Raw genomic sequence first — 7,713 nt, 5'->3', positions numbered from 1 at the left:
ACAGTCCGTGTCTGACCAAAGTCTGTAAAATCTAGCACCCCTCAAATGGGACTCTCAGTGCTTACTGGAGTTGTTTGAAGGCTGAAGTGGTGAGGAAGATGATGATGACCATGGCTTTACCATCAGAAGAGCAGGTGGCCAGGAACTGAGCCCTGAGTTCCAAGTCAAGAGCATTCCACCTGCTGTAGTTCCCTGGAGCGTGGCCCCACCCGCTGGAGAACTATCCCAGCCTCCGGGTGTGCCTGGCCTCCTCCTCTGGGGGAGAACTTCAGGTGTGGTGCAGAGATCGTGAGCATTTGGTCGGTTTCCATAGCCACCATCCAAAGCCCCCACACTTTCCTTGGAAGCACACTTCTGCTGCTCCCTCAAACACCACAGCACCCAGGAGAAAGGACCACTTCTCAGCCACAGATTCTAAAACCAAATCTTTATTCTCTAGTTTGAAAAGGAGGGTAAACAGTTGTTCTGTTTAGTTCCAGAGAACAGAACAAGGCCCAATAGGTAGAAATTATAGGAAAGCACATTTCATTCATTATAAGAAAGAAATTCTAACAATTAGAATTATCCTACAGTAGAACCAGGGCCTCAGGAGGTGGGGAACTCTCTGTCATCTAAGTGTTCAAGGAGAGGTTGGGCATCCCTATGCTAGAAATGTTGAAAAGGGCACTCCCCCAATCTGCCCTTCAAGTGACCCTCCATTATCAATGAAGTCCTTTCCAGAAACTTTTGAGGTTTAGGAGTGAAGGAGGGATTGGGGTGTTCAGACCAAAGTCCACATACAGGGCTGCTGACAGTCAGAGGATGCTCTAAGTGCTGGGAGAGGGTGGCAGAGAAAGCAAGACATACCCGTGAGGAAATGCCTGGGGAGGAGGGGAAGGGAGGAAGTCAAGCATTAACAGTAGATGGGTCTCTCCAAATCTGGGTGCCTATGTAGGGGGCAGAAGGGAAGGGACAGGAGGAGACAGGTAAGAGCAGCTCAGCTTCACCTCTTGATGCTGGAAAAGGTCCAGGTGCTGTCTAACAAGGCCAGCAGGTTCCCCGAGGTGGATCTAGCTGGCTCATTTTTCTTCCCCAGTTTTGACTTACTAAGAGTTGAACCACGCCTACTTCCAAAACTGACTTGAAGGAACTCATAATAAAAGACACAGGACATTTAAGGCAGATAACACCAGAGGATGGAGTATCTTCCTGTCCACCGGTGGTTTCTCTAGCCTGAGGGCTCTAGGGGGTAGATCAAGCTGCTATTGCTACTTCTGCAGGGCATAGAACAGTCACCACCGAACCTGAGCAAAGACCAGCTTAAGAGCCGGAGTCCTTGCACTCTCAAAGAGGGTTCCTTGGCCGGGGTAGGGGGAAGGGGTCGGCCTCCCATTCCAATAGGCCCCAGATCACTTCCCACCACTTCTATCCCTTCCAGTGACTCCCATCCCATCCCCTACACCAGTCCCGGCACAGCAACCACAGCTCACTGGATCACTCTTGTCCTGAATGCTGTCCAAACCCTCTCCCCCTCGGCCTTCAGAGCCCCTAACCAGTTCAGACATCATGCTTCTTCTGATGGGCCAGGAGCTTCTCCTCATCATCAAAGGTCTGGCCACAGATGGCACAACAGAAGGCGCCGTCCCGGATGTGGCTCTTGCGGTGGGTGATGAGATTGGACTTCTGGCTGAAGCTGCGGTCACAGTCTGGGCAGGCGTAGGGGCGCTCGCCTGTGTGGATGCGCCGGTGGGACACCAGGTTGGACTTCTGGCTGAAGGCTTTGCCGCAGTCAGGGCAGACGTAGGGCTTCTCGCCAGTGTGGATGCGCCGGTGGGCTGCCAGGTAGGGCTTGTGGCGGAAAGCCTTGCCGCAGTCTGGGCAGACAAAGGGCCGCTCGGGGGCATGGTCACGCCGATGGGCGGCCAGGTGGCTGCCCTGTGAGAAGCGGCGCCCACACTCTTCGCATGCAAAGGGCCGCTCCCCTGAGTGGACCCGGGAGTGAGCCACCAGGTGGGTCTTCTTGCCGAAGTTCTTCCCGCACTCAGTACAGGTGAAGGGCCGCTCACCAGTGTGCTGCCGCTGGTGAGCCCGCAGGAAGCGCTCGAGCCGGAAGCTCCTACCACAGTCGTCACAGCTGTAGAGAGGCGGAGGGGCTTCAGCCTGGTCCTGTGGGAGCTCCAGTAGAGGATCAGGGGCAGGCTCCTGTGGAGGTTTCAGCAGGACTTCTGGGGTGGGCTCTGACGAGGGCTCCAGTGGACCAGGTGCAAGCTGGGGGCTCCCTGAGCTAGGGGTACCCTGGGCGGACCCTTCAGATCGCTTATGAATCTTGCTGTGCGACAGAAGGTTGGGTTTGTGCCGGAAGCGGCGCCCACACTCAGTGCATGGGTAGGGCTTCTCGCCAGTATGGATGCGTCGGTGAGAGGTCAGGTAGGGCTTATTGGTAAAGCGCTTCCCGCACTCGGGGCACTGATGGGGCCGTTCCCCCGTGTGCACGCGGCGGTGAGCAATCAAGTTGGGCTTGTGCCGGAAGCGCTTGCCACAGCAGGCACATTGGAAGGGGCGGTCAACAGCATCTCCACCAGGCCGGGGGGCGGTCACCGCTGGACGGCCCCGAGGCCGGGGCCCAAGAGCCTTGGCTGCTGCCTCCTCCAGGGCCTCAGCTACATGAACCCGCTTGTGAGCAACCAGCTGGTCCCACTGGGCAAAACTGCGGCCACAGTTGCCACATATGAAGGGCCGGGCCTCAGGGGAGGGGGGGTGGCACCGCCGTGAATGGGCACGAAGCTGCTTTTGCCGCCAGAAGCGTCTTTCACATTCGGGACAAGCGATGGGCCGCTTTGCAACAGAGTGGGCCCGCAGATGTAGAACTAGGGCCACCCAGCCTCTGAAGCTCTGCCCACAGATGTGGCAGGCAAAGCCCAGGTCTGGGGTGGCAGCAGCATGGACCTGACAGTGCAGCGCTAAGAAAGGGGCATGGCGGAAGCGACGTCCGCACTCAGGGCAGGGCAGGGGCAGACGGGCCTGGCAGTGTCGGGCATGAAGCCACAGGGCCACCCACCCCGGGAAATGCCTTCTACAGTGGGCACAGCGATGGGCTCTACCCGGGGCTTGGCTGCCCAACTTGGCCACTGAAGTGCCTTGTACCCTCAGCCCACGGGGTTCCTTCTCCCGGGTCTGGGGTGACTCCTGGGAGGGCCCAGAAAGGAGTCGGGGCTGAGCCAGGCCCATGGCCAGGGGGCCCCTGCAGCGGCGTTCCAGCATCGCTTCTTCCTCTGCTGAGGGTGGAAAAGCACAGTCACTCTAGAGCTCAACTCCTCCTGCCTCCCGCCTCCCCCTCGCGCCCCGACCCCAGCCCACTTCGAGGAGCTCGCCCTCTAGAAACTCCTCTAGCCCGGGACACTAATCTAATCATCTGTGTCCTTGTGTATTACATTTTATTTTGATCTTGGGTTTCCAGGTAACATTTTAAGGGTATTTGTCTTATGTTTTTATTGAGCCTGGAAACTACCAGAGGGGAAGAACTCTGACACTTCTTGGAATCCCCCTCCTAGCACCTACCCCAGCGTCAGGCACAGAGTAAGCCCTCTAGTGCTGGATGCACAAACATTTGTGCCTTAGGACTCACCAGAAAACGGAGTTTTATGCTTTGTCAGAGTGCTTCCCTAGTGCCCTCTCCTTGCTTTTACTATTTCCTATTGCTACACCTGAGCTTCACAACAACTCTGTGTGGCTGGAAGAGCAGACATTAAGCTTGCTGCGAGAAGTATGAGGCCTAAAAAAGGTGATGGGACCTGCCCAAGCTGACACAGTACATCAACAGCAAGAATAAGACTAGGAACAGGTCCTCAAAACTCCCAGTGTTCCTTCCTCTAAAAAACGTGAGTCTGTAAAGATCTCACAGAAAGAAATTTCTCTAGTCTTTCATTCCTAATATTCTCTCCTTGGCTCTAATCACCACTAAAGGAGAGATGCATTATGCCTAACTAACCTCAGTTAGTTCTGGCTCACAGTAGAAGCCTGGAGAGGGAGAACAGCCCTTTTGGGGTAATTTCAAGGAAGCTCTGGATTCTACTTCCAGCACAGTCAAATGCCAGGCAGCCACCTGCCCAGGCTGTGCCCGCAATCTGCCTGCCTGCCCTCCTCCACCCACACACACGTGCACAGGATGTTGCAGGAAGGAAAGCTCTCCCAGAACCCAAGGAACACCTACATCCTCCTGCCCCGAGGGGCCCTGATCCCTCGCTCTGCCTACTTTGGGGTGGTAGGGATTACTGGGGCAAGAGCAGGGAAGAAAAGGTTATAATCTCCGTTCCCTGCCTGGTCCTGTCTCAACCGTGTCAGGGACTGCCCCAAATACAGCTCTTCCCCAGGGCCAGGAAGCCTGGGATTCCTAAAGAAGAGACTCCCTACAGAGAATGAGGAGTGGGGGTGGCTGTTAGATTCACTTCCTGCTCACAAACTCCAGACACAGCCTCCTAAATTCCCTAGATCCTGCTCTCCTCTTGAGAAGCACAAACACGACCGATTCCCAATGGCCAGGCTGAGTACAGGGAAGACTCCCAGGATATGAGAATGTTATGGTTCCTCCCACCGGCCCTTTTCCTTCCACCAGGACGAAGAAGCCTGAGCTTTGGCACTGTGGAATGGGTTGGAAACACAACAAAGAAGGCCACACTACCCTGGAGACTGTGCAACTGGGGATGAGGCTTTTTCCAGCTTCTCCTGGGGATGTTCCTGGGGATACTTCTGTGGCTGTAGTGCCTGCTGCGGCCCACACTCCGGTAGCCCCCAGATGTGAGAGAAAACTGTAGCAATAAAGACACCCCAACCCCCATGGCAGAGCTTAGACCTCTGACTGCTGAGAGGCCAGCCTTACCTGCGGGGAGGGGAGAAAAAAAACACGTATAAGGCTCTGAGCTCCTCTAGGGTAGTCATCTTTGTTGCTGCTACAACCCACTCGGCCCCCTCCACTCTCTCCCAACAAAGCCATGTACTCCAAGCTGAGGCCCCACACCCTGCCTGGCAAAGTGACCTTAACGGATATTTGATTAATAAATAAATGTGGCCCCTCCACCAAGGAAGTACACTGCTGCGTTTTGGTGTCACTTCCTCCACTGATAAGGTCACAGGACTAATACTCCATTCTGTGGCCAGGTTCTGGGTTTTTCCTGATGGCCAAAGACGGAACTATGGCAGTAACTCTGGAAGCCCTGCTGGCTCCTCTTCCCCCACCCTCCTTCCAACAGGAATTCCAGGCCCATTTCCCATGGGTCTGCATGGGGGAAGAGGGGGGAGGATAGTTTGATCAAGACTCGGTCAGAATCCCCTTTCATATCTCCAATGGCAAAGATCCGTAAAAACCCCATATGCCCTCCCCTTTTCTATTCATGCGTGTTCTTTCATGCACATTCACGGACACTCGGGGACGCACTCCCACGAGTAAGCCATTTCGGTTCTACACAAACAGCGCAGCTCGCACGACCCCTCTGCGCAGGTGCGCTTGCTCACACACGCTCATCGCCACCCCCCACCCCCGCCCCAATCGATTCAGATCCAGGCAGCCCCCCCCCCCACGCACCTCCGACACAGTCACACTCACAATCACGCGCACGGCAGGTAGAGCCACCCCCAGAACTAGCACGCGTGTAACCTCGCACGCACGCCCCCTCTCCCGAGACGTACCTCTCCGGCTGGGTGTGCAGAAGCTCGTCTCCCATCCATGAAGCCAGAAACCCGGCCTCCAACAGGCCCTGCCTCTGAGTCCGCCGCGGCGACAGCAGCAGGTTCGAGTTCACAACTGCCAGGCCCGTCCCCAACCTCCTCCCCCGCCCCCCGCCGGGTTCCCAGCGCCACGTGACTACAGGAGCTGCCGAGGGTCAGTCGCCAGGTTCGGCCGGAGGCGGTCGAGGCCTGGGGGCGGGGCAGAGGCTGTGGACCCGAGTCCGGCGGGATTAGCGGGCCAGGCCCGGGACCCGAACTGGGGGAACCCGGCCGAGAGGAGCCGCCGGAGTCACTCTGCCAACTCCCTTTCACGGGCCGGGGCTCCAGGGCCAGGGGGTGGTTACAGCGGGCCGGACTCCGTTGTCATGGCGACCACCACCCCGGATTTTCCGGGACAGGCCCGAGCTCAAGTTTCCCGACCCTTTGTCCCTATAGCGGACGACCGTCCCTGGGAGACCGCGTGGCCAAACTGTGGTCACTAGGTTTGGTCCGACCCTACCGGCTTATTAAGGGCTCCCAGCTAGTCTGGAGACTTCAAAGAAGGCATCTCCGCCCCGGGAGCGTCTTGCCCCGGGCCTTTCCCAGGCCTCACGCTTGCTCTCCGCTTCCTGCTGCTGGGTTATCTGAGCCCTTGGCCACAATCTAAAACCTAAATAACGCAAAGGATCTGAAAGAGCAGCAGCTGCGCTTAATCGGGCTGGAAGGGGCACATCTAACCTGAAAGTCAGCCGATTCTGACTTGTCAAAAGTGAACAACGAAAAGTGTGAATTTTGCAAAGGAAATGCCCTCTAGTTCAGAAATTAAAAAGAGCAAGAGTTCTTGGGTTTCCTGCAGCAGCGGTCAAGCGGCGGGGCGATGGCCGAGGTGGTCGTTTTCCCACGTGTGTCGCTGCGCTTTGGAAACGCGCAGGCAGGCAGGCAGTGTGGCGTCTGCGGAGGCAGGTGCGAGCCTGGGCCCATGACTCATCGACTAGCAGGTGGCCTTTGCTTTCTAAATGAAATACTTCCTGGGTTTCCCAGGCTAGCACAATTTCATGTACTTTTATGCCTTTCAACAAAGGCAATATTTTAATTATCAATTATTTTTAAAACATTTTAAATCTGTTGCATGAATAGGGATTTTTCAGTTTTTTCCTATGTGTACGTATGCATGCTTGACAAAATTGGAATAATGCCTTGCAAAAATGTCTCTTCTGCCTTTTTCACTTAACACAGTATTGTGAATTTTCTCCCATGTTACTCGATATTGGCTGCAGAATACTTCATCTCATAAATGTACAAATAGATTGCTTATAAATTTTCTGCTTTTCTAAGTCCTTATAGATTGATCTTTTATTGCACATGACTGATTAAAAAATTCTAGAAGGGAGAAATGGATGGTTTAGATAATAGTTTATTTTTTAAGTTTTCTAAATTATCTTCCAGGAGGATTTTTTCCCTGAGAAGTATCCATTTTTTCATCTCCTTGACAACAAAGGCTATTTTTTTCTAACTTAATTTAAAATGATTATTTTCCATTGTGTTCATTTGATTTCTTTGATTACTACTTAGCTGAACTGTTTTTCAAATGCTTATTTATCCACCATTTGTAACTTCTCTTGTGAATTTAGTGTCCCTTTGCCCACTTTTCTATTTGTGCTTTTCAAAAAGTTGGGATTTTTTCCCCCACATTGTTTGGGAGGCTCTCCTTATAAAATAAAGATGTTAACTTTTTGTCATGAATGTTGCAAAAAGATTTCCTCCATTTGTACTTTTAACTTTGTTTTAATTTGAGAGAACTTTGGTTTTTGTGGTAAAATGTCAGTATTTTCTAGTCTTTTCTTTAATGGTTTTTGCCTCACTCATCAAAAATTGTATTTTAAATTTGTAGTTTTATCACAGAAATAAGTTTAATATCTAGAAGTATCAATATCTCCCCCCCACACACATAAACAGAATCCTTTGTTTTTCAAAACTTTCTTAGTTTATTTATTCTTTATTCATTTATTCTTTGAAATGAATTTTAGAATTCCT

General features: G+C 53.1%; 1 protein-coding gene across 6 annotated transcripts; it reads right to left on the bottom strand.

Annotated features, from left to right (window-relative positions):
* Nucleotides 1-412: 412 nt before the first annotated feature.
* On the bottom strand, nt 413-7,412 carry REPIN1 (replication initiator 1). Of its 6 annotated transcripts, none has more exons than XM_004465186.4 (3): nt 5,662-7,412; nt 4,658-4,784; nt 413-3,254 (listed from the first exon to the last, which is right to left on the bottom strand). In XM_004465186.4, exons 1-3 carry the CDS (start codon nt 5,698-5,700, stop codon nt 1,537-1,539), a joined length of 1,884 nt encoding a protein of 627 aa, XP_004465243.1. In that variant the 5' UTR covers nt 5,701-7,412; the 3' UTR covers nt 413-1,536. The 6 variants fall into 6 exon arrangements, with proteins under 6 accessions (XP_004465243.1, XP_004465244.1, XP_004465245.1 ...); XM_004465187.4 differs by having other exon boundaries at nt 413-3,251; XM_004465188.5 differs by having other exon boundaries at nt 4,658-4,855; nt 5,662-6,738.
* Between the last annotated feature and the right edge of the window lie 301 nt (nt 7,413-7,713).

This window comes from Dasypus novemcinctus, chromosome 5, assembly GCF_030445035.2.
Source record: "Dasypus novemcinctus isolate mDasNov1 chromosome 5, mDasNov1.1.hap2, whole genome shotgun sequence".
Taxonomy (NCBI): Eukaryota; Metazoa; Chordata; class Mammalia; order Cingulata; family Dasypodidae; genus Dasypus; species Dasypus novemcinctus.
This window is presented reverse-complemented; position numbering and strand designations above follow the sequence as displayed.

Coding starts and splice junctions, on each gene's coding strand:
- REPIN1 (XM_004465186.4), bottom strand. CDS start 5,700: ATGGATGGGAGACGAGCTTCTGCACACCCAGCCGGAGAG. Junction 4,785..5,661: donor CTGCACACCCAGCCGGAGAG/GTACGTCTCGGG, acceptor TTATTGCTACAG/TTTTCTCTCACATCTGGGGG. Junction 3,255..4,657: donor CCAGTTGCACAGTCTCCAGG/GTAGTGTGGCCT, acceptor TTCCACCCTCAG/CAGAGGAAGAAGCGATGCTG.